Source organism: Heterodontus francisci, chromosome 39, assembly GCF_036365525.1.
Source record: "Heterodontus francisci isolate sHetFra1 chromosome 39, sHetFra1.hap1, whole genome shotgun sequence".
Classification (NCBI taxonomy): Eukaryota; Metazoa; Chordata; class Chondrichthyes; order Heterodontiformes; family Heterodontidae; genus Heterodontus; species Heterodontus francisci.
The window spans coordinates 43,725,863-43,750,943 of record NC_090409.1 but is presented as its reverse complement, the minus strand read 5'-3'; the positions used below and the strand labels follow the sequence as shown (position 1 = coordinate 43,750,943).

Below are 25,081 nucleotides of genomic sequence, written 5' to 3'. Positions count from 1 at the left end.
GGGTGGAAGGTTATCGGGGGTAGGTGGAAATATAGAGTAATCAGTTCAGTCATGAACTTATTGAATGGCGGAGCAGGCTCGAGGGGCCGAGTGGTCTAACTCCTGCTCCTAATTCGTCTGTTCGTTAGTTTGTTTGTCATCTGTTACCATACAGATTTTCTCTCAAAGACTGTTGTCATAGTAGATTATATAGGTGAGGCTTCACATCCTATGATTTAAGACTTATGGTGGGGGGGGTGGGGGGCGGGGTACAGTCCTGGCAGGAGAAAGAATCCTCTCACTTATTGGCAATGTCTGGCTGGATAGTGTGCCACATTGCCTTACATCTCCCAGCACTTAAAAACGTTAAACACTTTGCATAACAGGCTAAGCCATTCAATCGAGTTTATTCACAGATAGAGTTATTCACAGAATCAAATGATTATCTGGTGAAATTCCGGATAGAATTCAGGGAACAGTTCAACATTATTACAATTAAAAAGTAACGGAAAGTCTTCAGCTGAAAGCAGAATGCAGTCTTGGTCTGAACGATGGAAGAAAAGGGTTGATTGAGACATAATTTTAATAATAGCATTATGTAAACAGACGAGCTTGGTTAGTGTTGGGATGTCCTGTAACATCAACAGAAGGTAGCGCGGACTGATGGCTGAATCAAACAATTTAACACGTGTACAGGCAAACTAAATTGACACTGGTGTCATAAGTTAACAGGAAGCAATCCCAACTCTTAATCTACAAGCCTGGCTTAGGGTCAGCTATGGGTCAGTGGGTAGCACTCTCAGCTCTGAGTTCAATGATCGTTGGTTAGGGTTTCACTCCAGAGACTTCAGCACGTTAATCTCGACTTATGCTTCCCAGTGCCAGTACTGAGGGAGTGCTGCACTGTCAGAGGTGCCGTCTTTCAGATGAGACATTAAACCGAGGCCCCCGTCTGCCCTCTCAGGTGGGTGTAAAAGATCCCACGGCCACCATTTGGAAAAAGAAGTGGGTGGAGTTCACCCCACAGGCCAATATTTATCCCTTAACCAGCACGGCAGAAAGAGAAAAGTCAAATGGTCATTTATATATTGCTGCTGGTGGGATCTTGCTGTGCACAAATTGGCTGCTGTGTTTCCTACACCCTTCAAAAAAAAAGTACTTCAGTGTGTGTAAAGTGCTTTGGCTAACCCTGAGGTGGTGAAAGGCGCTACAGAAATGCAAGTTCTTCCTTGCCTAGAAGGACCCAGCAGGGACTAAGGCCCAGAGAGATCCCAGGAACCGAAGCTATTTAGAGTCCACAAGCCAACTGGACTCCAATTAAAGAAGTCACGCGGAGCCTGAGTGACCCGACCTCCCTCATCAATCGCCCCGCCCGGAGGTCCTACGTCTCGGGGAGCGGCCTGCCTCACGGAACCGGGTCCGGAACGTGTGCATGGTCGCCGTTCAGGTCTTTGCCCTGTGGGATCTTGCTGTGCCAGAGGGGCGGCAGGCTCTCCTTGACCTCGCAGGCGCGCTGCTTGGCGCCACGCCAGCACTCGGTGGTGGCTCTCTGCAGGGTGGAGGAGGAGAAGAAGAAGATCAGTGGGTTGAGGAAGACGCTGGCCGCGCTCAGCAGGAGGGCCTCCCGCCGCCAGGGGACGCTCTGCCGCAGGGCGAAGCCCACCAGGTGCGAGATGTTGTACGGCGCGAAGCAGGTCACGTACATGGTCAGGGTGACCGCGGCCGCCCACAGGGCCTTCTGCTTCTCCCGCTGGGGCAGGCGACTCCGGCCGAGCTTCCGGATGCAGCCCAGGTAGGAGAGGGAGGTGAGCGCCAGGGGCAGGAGGAATAAGACGATCGACAGCTCCAGTCGCAAGGGCAGCAGCAGATCCAGCTGTGCCCGGGTGAAGTTGCCGTAGCATATCGAGGTGTTGCTTTTGCCGGAGGCCACCAGGTGACCCTGCCCGTTGGCCTCGACCAGGAAGATGAACGAGATGTGACCCGTCACAATCAGCCAGAGCACAAAGCAGATCATGCACGAGTACCTGGGCCGTCTGTACATCTTGTACCTAATGGGGAAGGCAACGCTGAGGTACCTTCCCACACTGAGTGCTGTGAGGAACAAGATACTGGCGTAGGTGGTGACGAAATGGAAGATGTTGTAGATGGGGCAGAAGATGTCTGGCAGAATCCACTCGCCCCGAGCTGTCTCCACAATCTTAACAGGTAGAAGGATGATGAAGAGCGAGTTGGAGATGCCAAGGTTGATCATGTAAATGACGTTGGGGGTGGGTTTGCGCCACAGGTCCTTGAAGAACACGCAGAGGGCCAAGGCGTTGGCCGGTGCTCCCAGGATGAAGGTGATACAGTGGACGGAGAGCGACAAGATGTCAAGCGGGCTGAGGTACACCATGTTGTGTCATGTTAGCTGCAAACAACAGGAGAATTAGTCGGCTGCACTTGACGCTGAGCTTGCCCACTTGAGGACTCCAATATTCTCCCCCCGCTCTCTACCCTCCCCTAAACTTCAGCCCATCCGAACCTCTGCTGCCCCCATGTCCTAACTCACACCCAGTCCCGTTCGCCCCTGTTACTCGCTATTTTCATCCTTATTTTCAAATCCATCACCCCCCCACCCCCCATCTCTGTAACTTCCTCTAGCCCCTCCGAGATCTCTGCACTCCTCCAATTCCGGCCTCTTGCCCAGCCCCCAATTCCCATCGCTCCACCATTGGCGGCCGTGCCTTCAGTTGCCTGGGGCCCTAAGCTCTGGAATTCCCTCTCTGCCTCTCTCTCTCTCTCTCGCTATTCTCCTGTGCTTCTAATTTTTTGTAAAATATGTTTGAAGTTATTGTAGTTGAATAATGGTCATTGATTCATCTGGAAACTTGAAGAGGTGCTGAACTTTGTGTTTTTTGGAAGAAGTCACCAGAAGTTTCCAGGACTTGGCTTGTAAACAAGCCTTACGGGAAGGCACCTGTCGATAGGTAATCACCCAGCAGGGGTTGTTTTTGACTTGGATGTTTACAAAGAAGTGACGGGTCAAGATTGATAGAGGTCAGGAGGCTTGATTCTGGACTGTTTTAGTTTCAATTTGAACTCTTACAAAAGACAGTTGTTTTTTTGTCTGTCAAAGAGGACCCAGCTCATTCCTCCCTTTCTTGAAAAGAAACCCTGCATATCCAGTGTGTCGGTCTCCTGTTTCCAACTGTATTTGAAACCACCCTGCATATCAAAGTGTGGGAACTGAAACCCTTGTTGCTGCATTTCTGCTGCAAGACTATCTGAAGCCTCTGTAGCTGCATTTCTTGGAAAGCCTACCCAAACTGATCTTCAACATCGCCTGAGACATGGAAGATCCCAGTGACATCTATGCGCATTTGGGACGCCAAACCAAAACCAAGGACAAGTATTCTACCTCAGCGTTTTTTGTTTTGTTTTCTTTGTAATGGTGCTTTTATTTTTACGGTTAACCAGTGTATGTATGTGTGTGAGGGGCTATGATAAAGAAGGGGCTTTAATGTGTTTATGCTTTACTCCATTACTGGTTAAGACTTGTTTTATAATAAACTGATAATTTTGTTGTTTATTAAAGAAACCTGGTTGGTGTGTTTTATTTTGATCGTATCGGTAAGTGGGAAAATTTAAATATATGTTGTGAGCTGTGGAGAAGTGGGACTGAAATAACAGTGCACTCCTCCCACCTCGGAGGCAACACTCCTTTAAGACGCTCCTTAAAAACTACCTCTTTGACCACGCTTTTGGTCACCTGTCCGAATATCTCCTTAGGTGGCTTGGAGTCAATTTTTCTGATTTATGCTCCTGTGAAGCACTTTGGGGTATTTTATTATTTTAAAGGTGCTATATAAATGTAAATTGTTGCTTTTGTAAAGAGTGCATATAGTAACACCACAATTCCCACCCAGGAAGGAGATGATTGGTAATTCCCCCATCAATTGCACCTGGAGACGTTTTCGCAGTAAATGACTGGGATTGATTTTACACACAGTTTAAGTAGACTCTGTAGACTGTTTGCTCTATGCTCTGTTTAAATAGACTCTGTAGACTGTTTGCTGTAATGCACTGTTTAAATAGACTCTGTAATTTACTGTAGTGCACTATGCTACTATCTTCCACTCACTACATTTTGCTGGAGAAATAATCTTGCTTTCATCAGGAGACTTTGCTGAAGTTTCAGAAATGAGTTCTGTTTGTTGTAGTTCATGGAGACTCAGCACAGCAGCTTTGTGGTTGGTCAGTTTTTTAAAATAAAAATCGCGCTGCCAGTTTCACAGCTGACAGCCGCTGAAGCAGAAATGCCCTTCCTGCCTTCAGACAGATTTGGGGTTTTCCGACTTTTTTTTCAAAGTCCGCCGGAAAACCCCGTACCTGTCCGAAGTTGGGAAGCGCGCTGCTGCTTCAGCAGCTGTGAAACTGACAGCACAATGTTTTTAAAAAGGTCGCTCTGCAAGAAGAAGACAGTGGGAAATTTCCCATCTCCAGTCACGGAGCCCTGGTGAGGATCCGGGGTACAGTTTACATTTGCAGGACAGAAACCTTTGGCGGGCTGGATCATGGCCCCGCCGGCCATCTGTTGGACAACCCTGCTGTAGACTGTTTGCTACAGTGGGCTGTTTAAATAGACTCTGTAGACTGTTTGCTACACTTCACTGTTTAAATAGACTCTGTAGACTGTTTGCTGTAGTGCAGATTTTAAATAAAATCTGTAGACTGTTTGCTGTAGTGCAGATTTTAAATAGGCTCTGCAGACTGTTTATTACAGTGGGCTGTTTAAATAGACTCTGTAGATGGTTTGCTGTAGTTCACTGTTTAAATAGACTCTGTAGACTGTTTGCTGTCGTGGGCTGTTTAAATAGACTCTGGAGAATGTTTGCTGTTGTTCACTGTTTAAATAGACTCTATAGACTGTTTACTGTAGCCTGGATTTTAAATAGACTCTGTAGACTGTTTGCTGTAGTTTGCTGTTTAAATAGACTCTGTAGACTGTTTGCTGTAGTTCGCTGTTTAAATAGACTCTGTAGACTGTTTGCTATAGTGGGCTATTTAAATAGATTCTGGAGATGGTTTGCTGTCGTTCACTATTTAAATAGACTCTGTAGACTGTTTACTGTAGCCTGGATTTTAAATAGACTCTGTAGACTGCTTGCTGTAGTTCACTGTTTAAATAGACTCTGTAGACTGTTTGCTGTAGTTCACTGTTTAAATAGACTCTGTAGACTGTTTGCTGTAGTGGGCTGTTTAAATAGACTCTGGAGATGGTTTGCTGTCGTTCACTATTTAAATAGACTCTGTAGACTGTTTACTGTAGCCTGGATTTTAAATAGACTCTGTAGACTGTTTGCTGTAGTTCACTGTTTAAATAGACTCTGTAGACTGTTTACTGTAGTGGGCTGTTTAAATAGACTCTGGAGATGGTTTGCTGTCGTTCACTATTTAAATAGACTCTGTAGACTGTTTACTGTAGCCTGGATTTTAAATAGACTCTGTAGACTGCTTGCTGTAGTTTGCTGTTTAAATAGACTCTGTAGACTGTTTGCTGTCATGCGGATTTGAAATAGACTCTGTAGACTGTTTGCTGTAGTTCACTGTTTAAATAGACTCTGTAGACTGTTTACTGTAGTGGGCTGTTTAAATAGACTCTGGAGATGGTTTGCTGTCGTTCACTATTTAAATAGACTCTGTAGACTGTTTACTGTAGCCTGGATTTTAAATAGACTGTAGACTGCTTGCTGTAGTTTGCTGTTTAAATAGACTCTGTAGACTGTTTGCTGTCATGCGGATTTGAAATAGACTCTGTAGACTGCTTGCTGTAGTTCGCTGTTTAAATAGACTCTGTCGACTGAGAAAGGGAATGGTAGCCTAGTGGTTATGGTACTGGACTAGCAATTCAGCGGTCTCAACAGGGCAAAGGATTCAATATAACTGAGTTCAATAAATCAGGTCATTATAATAGAGCAGTGGGAATTCACCATGAACCCACCATCATTACCCGGTCTGGCCACCATGTGACAGCAGTTCCACACTAAGTGGATGACTCTTAATTCCCTTAGGGCAATGAAGGATGGGCAACAAATGTGACTGGATACAAACTAAAAAGATTGTTAGTGTCCCCGTCCCCTCACCAAATCCACTGTTATTGCTGGAGTACCGTTCACAGTGCTAGTCATTTTCACAACATTAAGGGGAACAGACAGGGTCGATAGAGAGAAACTATTCCCAATGGTTGGGGAGTCTTGGACTAGGGGGGCAGAGTCTAAAAATTACAGCCAGACCTTGCAGGAGCGAAATTAGCAAACACATTCAAGCACAAAGGGTGGGAGAAGTTTGGAATTCTCTTCCACAAACGGCAATCGATGGCTGGATCAATTGTTAATTTTAAATCTGAGACTGATAGATTTTCATTAACCAGAAGTCTTAAGGGGACATGGGACAAAGGTGGGAACACGGAGTTCGATCACAGATCACCCAGGGTCTCATTGCATGGCGGAACGGGCTTCAGGGGCTGAATGGCCTCCCCCTGTTCCGGAAGGCTGCAGCTCGCTGATTAGGTAGACTACGTACGCTGATTGATAGACTGTTTGTTGTGAGTCCTTCCCTACGTCCTCTCCTGCCTCTAAATTCATTGGATGAATGCGCGGTCAATTTACAACTCTTTGTAACGAACTTACGTTAATCATTATGACTGCAAATCAATGTCTGCCCCCGTGAACGTTTAACTCGATAACACTTCAGAATATAGTGACAGCACAATGTAAAGACAAACAGCAGAGGAAATTGGTCGTAATGACAATGCTAGTTGGACAAAGTCTCATTAGGCACAATGTCCAAATCTAAATTGGGTATCCTGAAAAATCCATAACCATTTCGGGTTGGCAATAAACAATTCACTTTGGATTTGACACAGAACCGATTCAAAATAATGAGCTTCACAAGCATAGGAGTAGGACGAGCCCATTCAGCACTACCCCGCCCCCCCCCCCCCCCCCCACCTCGAGCCTGTATTACCGCAACAGGAGGAGGCCCATTCAGCCCCTCGAGCCTGTTGCACCATTCAGTTACATCATGACTGATCTGTATCTTAACTCCATCTCCCCCCCTTGGTTCTGTAACCCTTAATCCCCTCACCCAGTAAAAATCCATCAATCTCAGGTTTGAAATTTCCAATTGACCCCCCGGCCTCGACAGCTTTTCCGGGGGAGAGAGTTCCAGATTCCCACTCCCCTTTGTGTGAAGAAGTGCTTCCTGACATCACCCCCTGAACGGCCCTGGCTCTGATTTTAAGGTTCTGCCCCCTTGTTCTGGTCTCCACCTCGATTCGATCACCCCCCTTAATCTTCCACACGCGAGGGGAGACAAGCCCAGTCTGTGCAAGTGGTCCTCGGAATTTAACCCTTTCAGCCTATCGATGTGAGGAGACCCAATTCTCACCTTGCAGGGGCCACAAGATTAAATTCAGATTTTCAATTGCCGTACCAGTGTTGACATTGTTAAAATAAACATTTCAAAGCGGGAGGCAGAGATGTACAGAGGTACATGAGAATGCACCTGCCCACCGATGGTTAATGGGTTAATTTGATGCCCTTCACACACCATGCCACAAAAGCCTAAGCTGCCAGTGTGCCCTCAAATTTTCCTGCCAGTCGGAACGACAAATTATTGAAGGGGTTTATTCGCAAATAGAATTATTTGGAGCATTTTGCAATGTAGGTGGGTTTACAAAGACTTTTACAGCTCAGAAACAGGCCATTCGGCCCATCTGCTCCGTGCTGGTGTTTCTCCTCCACACGAGCCTCCTCCTCCCACCCCCCCCTCTCCATCTCACCCTATCACCATATCCTTCTATTCCTTTCTCCCTCATGTGTTCATCCAGCTTCCCCCTTACAATACATCGATACTATTCACCTCAACCACTCCCTGTGGGAGCGAGTTCCACATTCTCACCACTCTCTGGGGAAAGAGGTTTCTCCGGAATTCCCCATTGGATTTATCAGTGGCTGGTCTCTCCTCCCCTCACAAGTGGAAACATCTTCTCTCCGTCTACCCGATCGAAACCCCCTTCATCATTTTAAAGACCTCAATCAGGTCACCCCTCAGCCTTCTCTTTTCCAGAGAAAAGAGCCCCAGCCCGTTCAGTCTTTCCTGATAGTTGCACACCAGTCAACGAGGCATCCAATCCATCAAAGCTAATGGACAACTGTCCCGATGTATTATGCCGAACCTTGCACCTCAGCTCCTGATGTGATGCTCACTTAATTGAAGCTTTGCACCGAAACACGTCAGTCTAAACACTATCTCAGCCGATGTGTGCAACCCCTTCCTTTCTTCTTGGCCAGTTTCCGGCCTCAGAGTCATCTATGGCACAGAAGCAGGCCATTCGGCCCATCGAGTCCATGATGGGCTTTCTGTAGAGCCACCCAGTCAGTCCCACTTCTCTGCTCGATCCCCATAAACCTACAAGTTTATTTCCCTCGAGTGCCCATCCCATTTCCTCTTGAGATCACTGATTGGTTCCACTTCAACACCCGCGTAGGCAGCGGGTTCCAGATCATTACCACTGATCCCCCTGCATCATTTGCCCAAAACCTTCGGTATGTGTCCCCCGAGTGCTTGTACCATTTGTTAACGGCAACAGTTTTTTCTTGTCTAACTTATCGAAGTCTGTCATAATCTTGTACACTTCTATTAAATCTCCCCTCAATCTCCTTCGCACCAGCGAAAACAACCCCAGCTTTTCCAACCTAACCTTGTTGAGTGGATATCTAGAATCTCACGGCACAGGATGAGTCCGTTCAGCCCATCATCCCTGTGCTGGCTCTATGAAAGATCTATCCAATTAGTCCCCACTCTCTCCCCCCGCTCTTTCCCCCATCGCCCTGCAAATTTTCCCCCTCCCAGTATTTCCCCAATTCCCCCTTTTGAAAGTTACTATTGAATCTGCTTCCACCGCCCTTTCAGGCAGCGCGTTCCAGATCACAACAACTCACTGCGTCAAAAACATTCTCCTCCTCTCCCCCCTCCGGTTCTTTTACCCATTATCCTCAATCTGTGTCCCTCTGGTTACCGACCCTCCCGCCACTGGGAACAGTTTCTCCTCATTTACTCCATCAAACCCCCTGATGATTTTGAAAGCCTCGATTAAATCTCCCCCTTAACCTTCTCTGCTCTAAGGAGAACAATCCCAGCTTCTCCCAGTCTCTCAACATTAACTGAAGTCCCTCATCCCTGGGATCATTCCAGTAAATCTCCCCTTGACTTTGCTCTAAGGAGAGCAATCGCATTTTGTCTCATTTGCCAGAAAGCAATCTAGTTTTTTTTACCTAATTTTCTCGCAATGTTCTGACAGTCTGCCAACACTCTTGCCGGAGTTGAGTCCCAGAGTGGCACCCACAACTCGCACCGCAGGCAGGTCGACACTGATCATTCCGGAGTATCCAACGATGTGGTGTCGATTCCTCCGAATGGGCGATAACTTTACTCAATTGTGGCTTTGATAATGTTCTGTTTGACTGGGTGGGAGGGAGAGTCAACACTATAAATGCTACTTCAGTATTCATACAAACCCATAAGTAAACACATTATTCAGGATGTTTCTGTCCTTATCCCAGTCTCAATTCTCAATAGCTGCTTTGTTAAAATGATTGTAAAACTGAAACTGTCAGTAAGCAAGCTCTGAATTTCAATATCCCCAATCACTTTATAACTGATGAATTGAAGGATATTTCTCAATCCACAGCCATCTCCAGCAGTGATCCAATACTGCACTGTCGGAGGGTCAGTACTGAGAGAGTGCTGCACTGTCGGAGGGTCAGTACTGAGGGAGTGCTGCACTGTCGGAGGGTCAGTACTGAGGGAGTGCTGCACTGTCGGAGGGTCAGTACTGAGGGAGTGCTGCAATGTCGGAGGGTCAGTACTGAGGGAGTGCTGCACTGTCGGAGGGTCAGTACTGAGGGAGTGCTGCACTGTCGGAGGGTCAGTACTGAGGGAGTGCTGCACTGTCGGAGGGTCAGTACTGAGGGAGTACCGCAATGTCGGAGGGTCAGTACTGAGGGAGTGCTGCACTGTCAGAGGTGCGTCTTTCAAATGAGACATTAAACCCAAGGTTCCCTCTGCCGTCTGAGTTCCAACAGTGACCATGGGATCTTTTACGGCCCCCACAGAGGGTAGATAAGACCTCACTTTAACAGCACATCTGGAAGACCGACCATCCGACAGTGCAGCACTCCCTCATTACTGACCCTCTGACAGTGCAGCACTCCCTCGATACTGACCCTCGGACAGTGCAGCACTCCCTCATTACTGAGCCTCTGACAGTGCAGCACTCCCTCGATACTGACCCTCGGACAGTGCAGCACTCCCTCATTACTGACCATCTGACAGTGCAACACTCCCTCAGTAATGACCCTGCGACAGTGCAGCACTCCCTCAGTACTGGCCCTCTGACAGTGCAACACTCCCTCAGTACTGGCCCTCTGACAGTGCAACACTCCCTCAGTACTGGCCCTCCGACAGTGCGGCACTCCCTCAGTACTGGTCCTCTGACAGTGCAACACTCCCTCAGTACTGGCCCTCTGACAGTGCAACACTCCCTCAGTACTGGCCCTCTGACAGTGCAACACTCCCTCAGTACTGGCCCTCCGACAGTGCAACACTCCCTCAGTACTGGCCCTCCGACAGTGCAGCACTCCCTCAGTACTGACCCTCTGACAATGCAACACTCCCTCAGTACTGGCCCTCCGACAGTGCAAAACTCCCTCAGTACTGACCCTCTGACAATGCAGCACTCCCTCAATACTGACGCTCCGACAGTGCAACACTCCCTCAGTACTGGCCCTCTGACAGTGCAGCACTCCCTCATTACTGACCCTCTGACAGTGCAGCACTCCCTCGATACTGACGCTCGGACAGTGCAGCACTCCCTCATTACTGAGCCTCTGACAGTGCAGCACTCCCTCAGTACTGGCCCTCTGACAGTGCAACACTCCCTCAGTACTGACCCTCTGACAGTGCAGCCCTCCCTCAGTACTGACCCTCCGACAGTGCAGTACTCCCTCAGTACTGACCCTCCGACAGTGCAGCACTCCCTCATTACTGACCCTCTGACAGTGCAGCACTCCCTCGATACTGACGCTCGGACAGTGCAGCACTCCCTCATTACTGAGCCTCTGACAGTGCAGCACTCCCTCAGTACTGGCCCTCTGACAGTGCAACACTCCCTCAGTACTGACCCTCTGACAGTGCAGCCCTCCCTCAGTACTGACCCTCCGACAGTGCAGTACTCCCTCAGTACTGACCCTCCGACAGTGCAGCACTCCCTCAGTACTGGCCCTCCGACAGTGCAGCACTCCCTCAGTACTGACCCTCTGACAATGCAGCACTCCCTCAATACTGACCCTCCGACAGTGCAACACTCCCTCAGTACTGGCCCTCCGACAGTGCAGCACTCCCTCAGTACTGACCCTCTGACAGTGCAGCACTCCCTCAGTACTGACCCTCCGACAGTGCAGCACTCCCTCAGTACTGACCCTCTGACAATGCAACACTCTCTCAGTACTGTCCCTCCGACAGTGCAGCACTCCCTCAGTACTGACCCTCTGACAATGCAGCACTCCCTCAATACTGACCCTCCGACAGTGCAACACTCCCTCAGTACTGGCCCTCTGACAGTGCAACACTCCCTCAGTACTGGCCCTCCGACAGTGCAGCACTCCCTCAGTACTGACCCTCTGACAATGCAGCACTCCCTCAATACTGACCCTCTGACAATGCAACACTCCCTCAGTACTGGCCCTCCGACAGTGCAGCACTCCCTCAGTACTGACCCTCTGACAATGCAGCACTCCCTCAATACTGACCCTCCGACAGTGCAACACTCCCTCAGTACTTGCCCTCTGACAGTGCAGCACTCCCTCAGTACTGACCCTCTGACAATGCAGCACTCCCTCAATACTGACGCTCGACAGTGCAACACTCCCTCAGTACTGGCCCTCTGACAGTGCAACACTCCCTCAGTACTGGCCCTCTGACAGTGCAGCACTCCCTCAATCCTGGCACCAAGCGAGTGTCAGCCCTGTTTATGGGCCTCGAGTCTCTGGATTGGGAGCTCTAACCCGTGACTTTCTCACTCTGAGGTGAGAGAGAGAGAAAGAGACACAGAGAGCGAGAGCGGGAGAGCGAGATAGAGAGCAATAGAGAAAGAGAGCAAGAGAGAGACAGAGAGAGTGCGTGAGAGAGAGAGTGAGGGAGAGCGGGAGATTGAGAGAGAGGGAGAGAATGCTCAGCCATAAATGAGGAATGGAGTAGTTGAGTCGAGAGACTGCATCTCCTCGTTCCAGGTGTTTTTATTGTTCTTAAGTGCTACTTAACTATGTAATGCAGCTTGTAAAAATAGAAATGGCTCTGCTTTCATCATAAAAACAGCTTTTTGGGCTTTGTGAGTGCAGTTTACAGGATGCACTGAAATGAAAGTGGCAAATATTTACTATACAGTGCAGAGTGCAATCGCTGTTTTTCAGTAGCTCAACTGGAACAGACACAAATATATTCTCTGTCAGAAAGTGTTATCTCGCAGGCTCTGTCACACTGAAAAACTCACTGCCAACTGCATTGAGACTGACCAGCTTATGTGCTGGAGAATTACCTTGCAAACCTGTCCTGTCGATATGAGGAGGACATTGGACGATGTTACTGGAGTGAATTCTCAACAGAAGCATAGAGTACAAAAGCAAAGACGTGATACTAAACCCTTTATAAATCACCAGTCAGTCCCCAGCTGGAGAATTGTGTCTAATTCCAGTCGCCACACACTTCAGGACGGATGTCAAGTCCTTGGAGAGGGTGCGGAGGGAGATTTACTGGAATGGTCCCAGGGATGAGGGACTTCAGTTGATGCGGAGAGACTGGGAGAAGCTGGGATTGTTCTCCTTCGAGCAGAGTAGGTTAAGGGGGGAGATTTAATCGAGGCGTTCAAAATCACGATGGGGTTTCGATGGAGTAAATGAGGAGAAACTGTTCCCTGTGGCGGGAGGGTCGGTAACCAGAGGGACACAGATTGAGGACAATCGGTAAAAGAACCAGAGTGGGGGGAGAGGAGGAGAATTTTTTTGACGCAGTGAGTTGTGATCTGGAACGCGCTGCCTGAAAGGGCGGTGGAAGCAGATTCAATAGTAACTTTCAAAAGGGGGGAATTGGGGAAATACTGGGAGGGGAAAAATTTGCAGGGAGATGGGGGAAAAGAGCGGGGGGGAGAGTGGGGAATAATTGGATAGAGCACAGGAATGATGGGCCGAATGTTTGATGCCCATAATTGTCGGATGTGGGTGTTGCTGTCAAGGCCAGCATTAATTGCCCATCCCTAATTGCTCAGTGACAGGTGTGAACAGACCTTGTTCTTGTTCCTGCTCCTGACACCTCTTAAACAGAGCTGCTGTCTTCCGGGAGAGTCACACCCTCACTGGTTGTCACCTGTTCAACACGACAGGGCTAAGGATGAATAACCCAACCGACGGACAAGGTGCCAATCTCTCCCACGTCACTAGATTTACACAGCAAGGTCAATCAGCCCATCCAAGGGAATAACTCTCCTTCAACCCAACTCAAAGGTAGGCTCGCCATCACCTGACTGCCCGCGCTCAGGCGCTCCGCAAACTGTGGTGGATGACTCATAGCTCAGTCAAACCGGTTATTCCCCCGCACCCCACCACATCCAAATATTTAGGTCACTCATAAACTGAAGGTTTCGAAGGGTGTTTCAGATTGTGTGCCAATGCAATCTTTACCAGGAGCCCAAAAAATGTGACTCGCCGTATCTCCCGCTCTCCGACAATCTAACACTTCCCGATCCCGTAGCAGCTGTCAACTCGATGGGTCTCCAGCACACACACTCGCATCTGATGCTGTGGGCCGAGACGTCCCTGCCCGTCAGCAGAGACGTGAAGCCGTAATTCAGGCCGACAATCCCCAGTGCTCGTACTGAGGGAGTGCTGCACTGTCGGAGGGGCAGTACTGAGGGCGTGCTGCACTGTCGGAGGGGCAGTAATGAGGGGGTGCTGCGCTGTCGGAGGGTCAGTACTGAGGGAGTGTTGCACTGTCGGAGGGGCAGTACTGAGGGCGTGCTGCACTGTCGGAGGGTCAGTAATGAGGGGGCGCTGCACTGTCGAAGGGTCAGTACTGAGGGAGTGCTGCACTGTCGGAGGGTCAGTACTGAGTGAGTGCCATACTGTCGGAGGGTCAGTACTGAGGGAGTGCTGCACTGTCGGAGGGTCAGTACTGAGGGAGTGCTGCACTGTCGGAGGGTAAATACTGAGGGAGGGCTGCACTGTCGGAAGGTCAGTACTGAGGGAGTGCTGCACTGTCGGAGGGTCAGTACTGAGGGAGTGCTGCACTGTCGGAGGGTCAGTTCTGAGGGAGCGCCGCACCGTCGGAGGGTCAGTACTGAGGGAGTGCTGCACTGTTGGAGGGTCAGTACTGAGGGAGTGCTGCACTGTCGGAGGGTCAGTACTGAGGGAGTGCTGCACTGTTGGAGGGTCACTACTGAGGGAGTGCTGCACTATCGGAGGGTCAGTACTGAGGGAGTGCTGCACTGTCGGAGGGTCACTACTGAGGGAGTGCTGCACTATCGGAGGGTCAGTACTGAGGGAGTGCTGCACTGTCGGAGGGTCAGTACTGAGGGAGTGCTGCACTGTCGGAGGGTCAGTACTGAGGGAGCGCTGCACTGTCGGAGGGTCAGTACTGAGGGAGTGCTGCACTGTCGCAGGGTCAGTACTGAGGGAGTGCTGCGCTGTCGGAGGGTCAGTACTGACGGCGTGCTGCACTGTCAGAGGGTCAGTACTGAGGGAGTGCTGCACTGTCAGAGGGTCAGTACTGAGCGAGTGCTGCACGGTAGGAGGGTCAGTACTGAGGGAGTGCTGCACTGTCAGAGGGTCCGTACTGAGGGAGTGCTGCACTGTCAGAGGGTCAGTACTGAGGGAGTGCTGCACTGTCAGAGGGTCAGTACTGAGCGAATGCTGCACGGTAGGAGGGTCAGTACTGAGGGAGTGCTGCACTGTCAGAGGGTCCGTACTGAGGGAGTGCTGCACTGTCAGAGGGTCAGTACTGAGGGAGTGCTGCACTGTCAGAGGGTCAGTACTGAGGGAGTGCCGCACTGTCAGAGGGTCAGTACTGAGGGAGCGCCGCACTGTCGGAGGGTCAGTACTGAGGGAGTGCTGCACTGTAGGAGGGTCAGTACTGAGGGAGTGCTGCACTGTCAGAGGGTCAGTACTGAGGGAGTGCTGCACTGTCACAGGGTCAGTACTGAGGGAGCGCCGCACTGTCGGAGAGTCAGTACTGAGGGAGTGCTGCACTGTCGGAGGGTCTGTACTGAGGGAGTGCTGCACTGTCGGAGGGTCAGTACTGAGGGAGTGCTGCACTGTAGGAGGGTCAGTACTGAGGGAGTGCCGCACTGTCGGAGGGTCAGTACTGAGGGAGTGCTGCACTGTCGGAGAGTCAGTACTGAGGGAGTGCTGCACTGTCGGAGGGTCAGTACTGAGGGAGTGCTGTACTGTCGGAGGGTCAGTACTGAGGGAGTGCTGCACTGTCGGAGGGTCAGTACTGAGGGAGTGCCGCACTGTCGGAGGTTCAGTACTGAGGGAGTGCTGCACTGTCGGAGGGTCAGTACTGAGGGAGTGCTGCATTGTCGGAGGTGCCGTCTTTCAGATGAGACATTAAACCGAGGCCCCCGTCTGCCCTCTCAGGTTGGTGTAAAAGATCCCACGGCCACTATTTGGAAGAAGAGCGGGGAGGGGGAGTTCTCCCCGGGGTCCTGGGGACAATATTTATCCCTCAACCAACATCACTGAAAAAAAACAGATGATCAGGGTCATTATCACATTGCTGTTTGTGGGATCTTGCTTTGCACAAATTGGCTGCCCCGTTTCCTACATTACAACAGTGAGCACACTTCAAATGAGGTACTTCATTGTCTGTGAAGCACTTTCTTTCCTTTCTCTCCCTCAGTACTGTCACAAACTCTCTGTTACAGTTGACTTTCACATCATTGCAAAGGATTATAAAGGCAACAACAGATGACGAAAAAGGATCGGTGTTGTTGCAGGAACAAGGCCCAACCTGATTCACTGGAGTGAGGCTGATGTATGTTTATTTGTTTTCCTCAGAGTAATGATGCAGGTAAGGTATCGTTGCCCCGGGACAATCTCTGAGCCAGCAGATGTGACAGGCCAGTGTAATCAGACATCAGAACGCCAGCAGCTCACTGTTCTCAATGACTCACTGTCTTGCCAACAGTGCCTCCGTGTACTCTACAAAAAGGGATGGAGGAATAAAAGACAATTGTGTGTGTGTGTGAGTACTGACCCTCTGACAGTGCGGCACTCCCTCAGTACTGACCCTCTGACAGTGCGGCACTCCCTCAGCACTGACCCTCTGACAGTGCAGCACTCCCTCAGTACTGACCCTCTGACAGTGCGGCTCTCTCTCAGTACTGACGCTCTGACAGTGCAGCACTCCCTCAGTACTGACCCTCCGACAGTGCGGCACTCCCTCAGTACTGACCCTCTGACAGTGCGGCACTCCCTCAGTACTGACCCTCCGACAGTGCAGCACTCCCTCAGTACTTACCCTCTGACAGTGCAGCACTCCCTCAGTACTGACCCTCTGACAGTGCGGCTCTCCCTCAGTACTGACCCTCTGACAGTGCGGCGCTCTCTCAGTACTGACCCTCCGACAGTGCAGCACTGCCTCAGTACTGACCCTCCGACAGTGCAGCACTCCCTCAGTACTGACCCTCTGACAGTGCAGCACTCCCTCAGAACTGACCCTCTGACAGTGCGGCGCTCTCTCAGTACTGACCCTCTGACAGTGCAGCGTTCCCTCAGTACTGACCCTCCAACAGTGCAGCACTCCCTCAGTACTGACCCTCTGACAGTGCAGCACTGCCTCAGTACTGACCCTCCGACAGTGCAGCACTCACTCAGTACTGACCCTCCGACAGTGCAGCACTCCCCCAGTTCTGACCCTCCGACAGTGCAGCACTCCCTCAGTACTGACCCTCCGACAGTGCAGCACTCCCTCAGTACTGACCCTCTGACAGTGCAGCACTCGCTCAGTACTGACTCTCCGACAGTGCGGCACTATCTCAGTACTGACCCTCCGACAGTGCAGCGCTCCCTCAGTACTGACCCTCTGACAGTGCAGCACTCCCTCAGTACTGACCCTCTGACAGTGCAGCACTCCCTCAGTACTGACCCTCCAACAGTGCAGCGATCCCTCAGTACTGACGCTCCGACAGCACGGCACTCCCTCAGTACTGACACTCCGACAGTGCAGCGATCCCTCAGTACTGACCCTCTGACAGTGCAGCACTCCCTCAGTATTGACACTCGGACAGTGCTGCACTCCCTCAATACTGACCCTCCGACGGTGCAGTACTCCCTCAGTACGGACCCTCTGACAGTGCAGCACTCCCTCAGTACTGACCCTCTGACAGTGCAGCACTCTCTCAGTACTGACACTCCCTCAGTACTGACACTCCGACAGTGCAGCACTCCCTCAGTACTGACGCTCCGACAGTGCGGCACTCCCTGAGTACTGACCCTCTGACAGTGCAGCACTCCCTCAGTACTGACACTCAGACAGTGCGGCACTCCCTCAGTATTGACCCTCTGACAGTGAAGCACTCCCTCAGTACTGACCTTCTGAAGGTGCAGTACTCCCACAGTACTCACCCTCTGACAGTGCAGCACTCCCTCAGTACTGACAATCCGACAGTGCAGCACTCCCTCAGTACTGACCCTCTGACAGTGAAGCACTCCCTCAGTCCTGTCCCTCCAACAGTGTAGCACGCCCTCAGTACTGAGGCTCCGACAGTGCTGCACTCCCTCAGTGCTGACCCACCTACAGTGTAGTACTCCCTCAGTACTGACCCTCTGACAGTGCAGCACTCGCACAGTACTGACCTTCTGACAGCGCAGCACTCCCTCAGTACTGACCCTCCGAAGGTGCAGAACTCCCTCTGTACTGACCCTCCGAAGGTGCAGCACTCCCTCAGTACTGACCCACCGACGGTGCAGCACTCGCTCAGTACTGACTCTCCGACAGTGCGTCATTCTCTCAGTACTGACCCTCTGACAGTGCAGCACTCCCTCAGTACTGACCCTCTGACAGTGCAGCACTCGCTCAGTACTGACTCTCCGACAGTGCGTCACTCTCTCAGTACTGACCCTCTGACAGTGCAGCACTCCCTCAGTACTGACCCTCTGACAGTGCAGCACTCCCTCATTACTGACCCTCTCACAGTGCAGCACTTCCTCAGTACTGACCCTCTCACAGTGCAGCACTCCCTCAGTACTGACCCGCCGACAGTGCAGCACTCCCTCAGTACTGACCCTCCGACAGTGCAGCGATCCCTCAGTACTGACCCTCTGACAGTGCAGCACTCCCTCAGTATTGACACTCGGACAGTGCTGCACTCCCTCAATACTGACCCTCCGACGGTGCAGAACTCCCTCTGTACTGACCCTCCGATGGTGCAGCACTCCGTCAGTACTGACGTTCCGACATTGCAGCACTCCCTCAGTACTGACCCACCGACGGTGCAGTACTCCCTCAGTACTGACCTTCTGACAGTGCGGCACTCCCTCAGTACTGACACTCAACAGTGCTGCACTCCCTCAAGACTGACCCTCTGATGGTGCAGTACTCCCTTAGTACTGTCCCTCCGACAGTGCAGCACTCCCTGAGTACTGACCCTCCGATGGAGCAGCACTCCCTCAGTACTGACCCTCCGACAGTGCAGCGATCCCTCAGTACTGACCCTCTGACAGTTGAGCACTCCCTCAGTACTGACCCTCCGACAGTGCGGCACTCCCACAGTCTTGACACTCGGACAGTGCTGCACTCCCTCAATACTGACCCTCCGACGGTGCAGTACTCCCTCAGTACTGACCCTCTGACAGTGCAGCACTCCCTCAGTACTGATAATCCGACAGTGCAGCACTCCCTCAGTACTGACCCTCCGACAGTGCAGCACTCCCTCAGTACTGACCCTCCGACAGTGCGGCACTCCCTCAGTACTGACCTTCTGACAGTGCGGCACTCCCTCAGTACTGACACTCGACAGTGCTGCACTCCCTCAATACTGACCCTCTGATGGTGCAGTACTCCCTCAGTACTGTCCCTCCGACAGTGCAGCACTCCCTGAGTACTGACCCTCCGATGGAGCAGCACACCCTCAGTACTAACCCTCCGACAGTGCAGCACTCCCTCAGTACTGACCCTCCGACAGTGCAGCGATCCCTCAGTACTGACCCTCTGACAGTGCAGCACTCCCACAGTCTTGACACTCGGACAGTGCTGCACTCCCTCAATACTGACCCTCCGACGGTGCAGTACTCCCTCAGTACTGACCCTCTGACAGTGCAGCACTCCCTCAGTACTGATAATCCGACAGTGCAGTACTCCCTCAGCACTGACCCTCTGATGGGGCAGCACTCCCTCAGTCCTGACCCTCTGACAGTGCAGCACTCCCTCAGTACTGACCCTCTGACAGTGCAGCACTCCCTCAGTACTGACACTCCCTCAGTACTGACACTCCGACAGTGCAGCACTCCCTCAGTACTTACCCTCTGACAGTGCAGCACTCCCTCAGTACTGACGCTCCGACAGTGCGGCACTCCCTCAGTACTGACCCTCTGACAGTGCAGCACTCCCTCAGTACTGACGCTCCGACAGTGCGGCACTCCCTCAATACTGACACTCTGACAGTGCAGCACTCCCTCAGTACTGACCCTCCGACAGTGCGGCACTCCCTCAGTAATGACCCTCTGACAGTGCAGCACTCCCTCAGTACTGACAATCCGACAGTGCAGCACTCCCTCAGTACTGACCCTCTGACAGTGAAGCACTCCCTCAGTACTGACCCTCCGACAGTGCAGCACTCCCTCAGTACTGACACTCCCTCAGTACTGACTCTCCAACGGTGCAGCATTCCCTCAGTACTGACACTCCCTCAGTACTGACACTCCGACAGTGCAGCACTCCCTCAGTACTGACCCTCCGACAGTGCAGCGATCCCTCAGTACTGACGCTCCGACAGTGCGGCACTCCCTCAGTACTGACCCTCCGACAGTGCAGCACTCGCACAGTACTGACCCTCTGACAGCGCAGCACTCCCTCAGTGCTGACCCTCCGAAGGTGCAGAACTCCCTCTGTACTGACCCTCCGATGGTGCAGCACTCCCTCAGTACTGACGCTCCGACATTGCAGCACTCCCTCAGTACTGACCCTCCGACAGTGCAGCACTCCCTCAGTACTGACCCTCCAACAGTGCAGCACTCCCTCAGTACTGACCCACCGACGGTGCAGTACTCCCTCAGTTCTGACACTCTGACAGTGCAGCACTCCCTCAGTACTGACCTTCCGACAGTGCAGCACTCCCTCAGTACTGACCTTCTGACAGTGCGGCACTCCCTCAGTACTGACACTCGACAGTGCGGCACTCCCTCAATACTGACCCTCCGATGGTGCAGTACTCCCTCAGTACTGTCCCTCCGACAGTGCAGCACTCCCTGAGTACTGACCCTCCGATGGAGCAGCAAACCCTCAGTACTGACCCTCCGACAGTGCAGTATTGCCTCAGTACTGACCCTCCGACAGTGCAGCATTCCCTCAGTACTGACCCTCCAACAGTGCAGCATTCCCTCAGTACTGACTCTCCGACAGTGCGCCACTCCTTCAGTACTTTCACTGCGGTAGACTTGGCCTGGATTAAGGGGCTCAAGGCTCTGGAGAGGAGCCTCAAACCTACAATGCTTTACTCAGAGATGCGGGAGAAAGAGATAGAAAGGGAGAGAGCGTGTTAAATTTAATTGAGCAGCTCTCCAGTCATTCGCCTTGAAGTGGAGTGTAATCTTTTCACCAGTAAAGCAGGAGCTAAAGAGTTAATGCTCTGGTCTGCCAGCAATATAAGGGCCTCTGCTTGTTCAGCTATCCAGGATATGATTAGCGATTGAGAGGGAATTACATTTGCCGGTAAACAGGTTATGTTGTGAGACGGCAAGGAGGCGGAATCGAATTTACAAACCCAATGGCTGGATATGTTCTGCCAGCATACCCAGCCAACTCATACATCAGTGTGTTTGCCCGGGAGGTCACGCTCAGGAGAGGGGGAGTCTTATCACTGCTGAATTGAACTGACCAACACCTGGTCTGCCAGGAAGGCTCAGAGGATGGGGTCTTGGCCAGTCCCATTGTCGCCTGGCCTGCGAGTAGCTGGCGCCACGGCAACATTGACTGAAGTCCGTAAACAAAACCCTGTGGCCTGACTACAGATGGGCCCCCTGCTTTACTCCCGTTGGCCCACCAATGCACAGGAACAGGAGGAGGCCCATTCAGTCCCTCTCGAGCCTGTTACACAGGAACAGGAGGAGTCCCATTCAGCCCCTCTCGAGCCTGTTACACAGGAACAGGAGGAGTCCCATTCAGCCCCTCTCGAGCCTGTTACACAGGAACAGGAGGAGGCCCGTTCAGCCCCCTCTCGAGCCTGTTACACAGGAACAGGAGGAGGCCCGTTCAGCCCCCTCTCGAGCCTGTGACACATGAACAGGAGGAGGCCCATTCAGCCCCTCTCGAGCCTGTTACACAGGAACAGGAGGAGGCCCGTTCAGCCCCCTCTCGAGCCTGTTACAAAGGAACAGGAGGAGGCCCGTTCAGCCCCCTCTCGAGCCTGTTACACAGGAACAAGAGGAGGCCCATTCAGCCCCTCTCGAGCCTTACACAGGAACAGGAGGAGGCTATTCAGCCCCTCTCGAGCCTGTTACACAGGAACAGGAGGAGGCCCGTTCAGCCCCTCTCGAGCCTGTTACACAGGAACAGGAGGAGGCCCATTCAACCCCTCTCGAGCCTGTTACACAGGAACAGGAGGAGGCCTGTTCAGCCCCTCTCGAGCCTGTTACACAGGAACAGGAGGAGGACCATTCAGCCCCTCGAGTCTGTTCCTCCATTCAATGAGATCATGACTGATCTGTATCTTCACTCCTTCTCCCCACCTTGGTTCTGTAACCCTTAATCCCCTCACCCAGCAAAAATCCATCAATCTCAGTTCTGAACTGGGCTTCGAGATGTGATAATCAAGTGGGTTTGATAAGCAGAACTTGCATTTATATAGCACCTTTAATGTAGTAAAACATTCCCAGGGTGCTTCATAGGAACATAAGTCAAGACACATTCTGACACCGAGCCACATGAGCAGATATTCAGGACCGGTGACCAAAAGCTCGGTCAAAGAGGTCGTTTTTTTAAGGAGCGTCTTAAAGGAGGAGAGAGAGAGAGAGGCGAAGAGGTTGAGGGAGGGAATTCCAGAGCTTAGGGCCCCAGGCAGCTGAAGGCACGGCCGCCAATGGTGGAGCGATGGGAATCGGGGGTTGGGCAAGAGGCAGGAATTGGATGAGCGCAGAGATCTCAGAGGGTTGTAGAGGCTGGAGGAGGTTACAGAGATAGGAAGGGTTGTAGGGGCTGGAGGAGGTTGCAGAGATAGGGAGGGTTGTAGGGACTGGAGGGGGTTACAGAGATAGGGATAGATGCAGGGACTGGAGGAGGTTACAGAGATAGGGAAGGTTGTAGGGATTGGAGGGAGTTACAGAGATAGGGAGGGTTGTAGGGGCTGGAGGAGGTTACAGAGATAGGGAGGGTTGTAGGGGCTGGAGGAGGTTACAGAGATAGGGAGGGTTGTAGGGGCTGGAGGAGTTTACAGAGATAGGGAGGGTTGTAGGGGCTGGAGGAGGTTTCAGAGATAGGGAGGGTTGTCGGGACTGGAGGAGGTTACAGAGGTAGGGAGGGTTGTAGGGACTGGAGGAGGTTACAGAGATAGGAAGGGTTGTAGGGGCTGGAGGAGGTTTCAGAGATAGGGAGGGTTGTAGGGACTGGAGGGGGTTACAGAGATAGGGAGGGTTGTAGGGGCTGGAGGAGGTTACAGAGATAGGGAGGGTTGTAGGGACTGGAGGAGGTTACAGAGATAGGGAGGTTGTCGGGGCTGGAGGAGGTTACAGAGATAGGGAGGGTTGTAGGGGCTGGAGGAGGTTTCAGAGATAGGGAGGGTTGTAGGGACTGGAGGGGGTTACAGAGATAGGGAGGGTAGTCGGGGCTGGAGGAGGTTGCAGAGATAGGGAGGGTTGTAGGGGCTGGAGGAGGTTGCAGAGATAGGGAGGGTTGTAGGGGCTGGAGGAGGTTAGAGAGATAGGGAGGGTTGTAGGGGCTGGAGGAGGTTGCAGAGATAGGGAGGGTTGTCGGGGCTGGAGGAGGTTACAGAGATAGGGAGGGGTGTCGGGGCTGGAGGAGGTTACAGAGATAGGGAGGGCTGTAGGGGCTGTAGGAGGTTACAGAGATAGGGTGGATTGTAGGGACTGGAGGAGGTTGCAGAGAAAGGGACGGTTGCATGGGCTGGGGGAGGTTCCAGAAATAGGGAGGGTTGTAGGGGCTGGAGGAGGTTCCAGAGATAGGGAGGGTTGTTGGGGCTGGAGGAGGTTCCAGAGATAGGGAGGGATTTTCGGGACTAGAGGAGGTTACAGAGATAAGGAGAGTTGGAGGGACTGGAGGAGGTTGCAGAGATAGGCAGGGTTGTCGGGGCTGGAGGAGGTTACAGAGATAGGGAGGGATTGCCAGGACTGGAGGAGGTAACAGAGATAAGGAGGGTTGTAGGGGCTGGAGGAGGTTTCAGAGATAGGGAGGGTTGTAGGGACTGGAGGAGGTTACAGAGGTAGGGAGGGTTGTAGGGACTGGAGGAGGTTACAGAGATAGGAAGGGTTGTAGGGGCTGGAGGAGCTTTCAGAGATAGGGAGGGTTGTAGGGACTGGAGGGGGTTACAGAGATAGGGAGGGTTGTAGGGGCTGGAGGAGGTTACAGAGATAGGGAGGGTTGTAGGGACTGGAGGAGGTTACAGAGATAGGGAGGTTGTCGGGGCTGGAGGAGGTTACAGAGATAGGGAGGGTTGTAGGGGCTGGAGGAGGTTTCAGAGATAGGGAGGGTTGTAGGGACTGGAGGGGGTTACAGAGATAGGGAGGGTAGTCGGGGCTGGAGGAGGTTGCAGAGATAGGGAGGGTTGTAGGGGCTGGAGGAGGTTGCAGAGATAGGGAGGGTTGTAGGGGCTGGAGGAGGTTAGAGAGATAGGGAGGGTTGTAGGGGCTGGAGGAGGTTGCAGAGATAGGGAGGGTTGTCGGGGCTGGAGGAGGTTACAGAGATAGGGAGGGGTGTCGGGGCTGGAGGAGGTTACAGAGATAGGGAGGGCTGTAGGGGCTGTAGGAGGTTACAGAGATAGGGTGGATTGTAGGGACTGGAGGAGGTTGCAGAGATAGGGACGGTTGCATGGGCTGGGGGAGGTTCCAGAAATAGGGAGGGTTGTAGGGGCTGGAGGAGGTTCCAGAGATAGGGAGGGTTGTTGGGGCTGGAGGAGGTTCCAGAGATAGGGAGGGATTTTCGGGACTAGAGGAGGTTACAGAGATAAGGAGAGTTGGAGGGACTGGAGGAGGTTGCAGAGATAGGCAGGGTTGTCGGGGCTGGAGGAGGTTACAGAGATAGGGAGGGATTGCCAGGACTGGAGGAGGTAACAGAGATAAGGAGGGTTGTCGGGTCTGGAGGAGGTTACAGAGATAGGGAGGGATTGTAGGGACTGCAGGAGTTTACAGAGATAGGAAGGGTTGTAGGGGCTGGAGGAGGTTGCAGAGATAGGGAGGGTTGTAGGGACTGGAGGGGGTTACAGAGATAGGGATGGTTGTAGGGACTGGAGGAGGTTACAGAGATAGGGAGGGTTGTAGGGATTGGAGGAGGTTACAGAGATAGGAAGGGTTGTAGGGGCTGGAGGAGGTTTCAGAGATAGGGATGGCTGTAGGGACTGGAGGGGGTTACAGAGATAGGGAGGGTTGTAGGGGCTGGAGGAGGTTACAGAGATAGGGAGGGTTGTCGGGACTGGAGGAGGTTACAGAGAGAGGGAGGGTTGTCGGGGCTGGAGGAGGTTACAGAGATAGGGAGGGTTGTAGGGGCTGGAGGAGGTTTCAGAGATAGGGAGGGTTGTAGGGACTGGAGGGGGTTACAGAGATAGGGAGGGTTGTCGGGGCTGGAG

General features: G+C 52.2%; 1 protein-coding gene across 19 annotated transcripts; it reads right to left on the bottom strand.

Annotated features, from left to right (window-relative positions):
- Positions 1-375: 375 nt before the first annotated feature.
- LOC137352803 (free fatty acid receptor 3-like) lies at positions 376-21,033 on the bottom strand. Of its 19 annotated transcripts, none has more exons than XM_068018640.1 (4): positions 20,419-21,033; positions 16,081-16,271; positions 9,297-9,485; positions 376-2,386 (listed from the first exon to the last, which is right to left on the bottom strand). In XM_068018640.1, the coding sequence occupies exon 4, from the start codon at positions 2,369-2,371 to the stop codon at positions 1,385-1,387; it is 987 nt and encodes a 328-aa protein (XP_067874741.1). In that variant the 5' UTR covers positions 2,372-2,386; positions 9,297-9,485; positions 16,081-16,271; positions 20,419-21,033; the 3' UTR covers positions 376-1,384. The 19 variants fall into 19 exon arrangements, with proteins under 19 accessions (XP_067874741.1, XP_067874742.1, XP_067874749.1 ...); XM_068018641.1 differs by lacking the exon at positions 20,419-21,033 and adding an exon at positions 20,386-20,402; XM_068018648.1 differs by lacking the exon at positions 20,419-21,033 and adding an exon at positions 19,593-19,610.
- Between the last annotated feature and the right edge of the window lie 4,048 nt (positions 21,034-25,081).